General features: G+C 41.1%; 1 protein-coding gene across 1 annotated transcript; it reads right to left on the bottom strand.

Moving 5' to 3' along the window:
• Positions 1 to 569: 569 nt before the first annotated feature.
• Positions 570 to 1738, bottom strand: LOC121965409 (dnaJ homolog subfamily A member 3, mitochondrial-like; the record flags this gene model as incomplete). The annotated part of the gene is made up of 4 exons (XM_042515556.1): positions 570 to 722; positions 925 to 1134; positions 1256 to 1339; positions 1565 to 1738. Coding segments are annotated over 4 exons (621 nt in total), but the record flags the coding sequence as incomplete, so codon positions are not given.
• Between the last annotated feature and the right edge of the window lie 305 nt (positions 1739 to 2043).

Here is a 2043-nt window from a genome sequence, read left to right as displayed (position 1 = left end):
AAATATAAAATATAATTTCAGAGTAAAAATAAAGTCCAAACCTCTCGATGTCAAAACTGTTATTCATTTAGAATATTTTGTTAATTATTCAAAACATTTTACACACCACACAAAATAAAACACCTTCCTTTTCCCCTCTCCTCTTCAAATCTCGTCCCTACAACCTGCAGCCTTTCAGTCAGTCTCCAGGGCATCGCGTGCGTCTCAGAGGAAGCACTGTAAACTGCACTGATGTAGTAAAGTAGTAGCGTTTTATTGAGCATCAATTTTGTGTTTTACGCTTGTATTGTTAAAAAAAAAAAAAAAAAAGTAGACTTAAAGCGTAAAAACTTGAGGTCGTGGTTACCATCGTGACACACAGCTGAGGTGCGAGCCTGCATGAAGCCGTCTCAGACTGCTGCGTATATTAAAACTAGAGTGTGTGGTTAGAAGTACTGAGTCAGTGGCTGAATTACAGCACAGTGAAGCTGTGTGGTGAAATCCTTAAAACCAAATGATAGAAATGTTAGAACCTGAAGTGAAAGGGTCTGGTTAACTACCCTGCTACCAGCTTTCAGCGTGAAACTCACCATGCCGGTGCCGTTGCAATATTGACAGTGAGACACTTTGGTGCCCGGCTCGTTGCCTTTGCCGTCACACCTCGGGCAGGTGTCGTCAATGTTCACAGTCAGCTCCTTATTCGCACCCTTCGCTGCCTCTGAAAACGTAAGCTCCATCACAAACTGGAAAGACAAAAAGAATTGATGTACTTCATTACAATGAAACCGAGGATTTTCACACATAGATTATCTGTTACATTTAAAGCATGTATATTTAACTATTTCTCAACTTAAATAATGACAAAAAGGTTTAAATAGCAATATAAAAAAGCAGAACAATGTCAGGTATCAAAACATGTTCATGCTACATGATGGGAGTCCTGACCTCGGGTCTTTGTTCAAACATGTTGTGAATGTCTCCGAAGCCCATTCCTCCTGTAAACTCTCCAAAGATCTTCCTGAAGAGCTCCTCGGGGTTTATATTGCTCCCCCCGGCCCTGTAGTACTGCTGGCCTGCTGCCCCAGCACGGCTCGGGTCAAAGCCCGCCGCTCCGTATGTGTCATACTGCTTCCTCTTCACCTCGTCACTCAGCACCTTCGCACAAAAACAACTGAATTTGATACCGCTCGTCATTAATGACTAATTCTCCTGAATTTTTACATCACTGGAAATGGAATTAAATTATCTGACACTTTTATGTGCTTGGTTTTTGTACCTCATAGGCTTCAGCCAGCTTGGCAAACTTCTCTTTGGCCTCTGGGTCATCTGGGTTGGTGTCTGGATGGTATTTCTTCGCCAACTGGCGAGAAACACAAAGAAATATGAAAAATTAGGTCTGAGAATGAAAAAGCATCAGATTCAAACCTCTTCCTAAAGATTTCCTGACAATCAAGCATCGCAGCTCTGCAGATATTCTCACATCCCATGTTGTACCAACTCTCTTTACTGTTTGTAATAAGACCCTATAAAGAAACTGAAGTAAAGTGTACAACAACAGATTGCAAAAGCGAAGTGTTTCTCTGACCTGGTAGTACGCCTTCTTGATGTCTTTCTGTGTCGCGGTGCGAGAGACACCCAAGACTTCATAGAAGTCCTGCTTGTTTGCCGACCTGCTGCTGGTGTGAAAAGAGCGGCAGGTGATGCCATGAGGACATCTCAAGCCTGCAGAGAAAAGGATCCAGAAAAAGGAGAATTTAATCTACTACTACTGTAGGTTTAGATGCTGATGCAGTACTTCAAAACAAGGAGTTTTTCATGCATAGTCAAAGTAAAAGAATCATTAAAAGCTAGCTGTTAAACATCAACATGGTGCACACATCATTAATGAAACGATCATAACATGTCAGCAAAAAAACAGAAAATTGCTTCAAAGTTCCTGCCTGTACACCTATCAGCGGACTACATGTTAATTAAAATGTCTCACAAACAATGCTTTTACACTGAAATGTTGCACATTGCTATATACCCAGTGAAGAATCACAGCACACTAAAATTAATCAATTG

Source organism: Plectropomus leopardus, unplaced genomic scaffold (genome assembly GCF_008729295.1).
Source record: "Plectropomus leopardus isolate mb unplaced genomic scaffold, YSFRI_Pleo_2.0 unplaced_scaffold19893, whole genome shotgun sequence".
In the NCBI taxonomy this organism is placed as follows: domain Eukaryota; kingdom Metazoa; phylum Chordata; class Actinopteri; order Perciformes; family Serranidae; genus Plectropomus; species Plectropomus leopardus.
The sequence above is the reverse complement of the archived record's forward strand: the minus strand, read 5'-3'. Positions and strand labels throughout refer to the sequence as shown.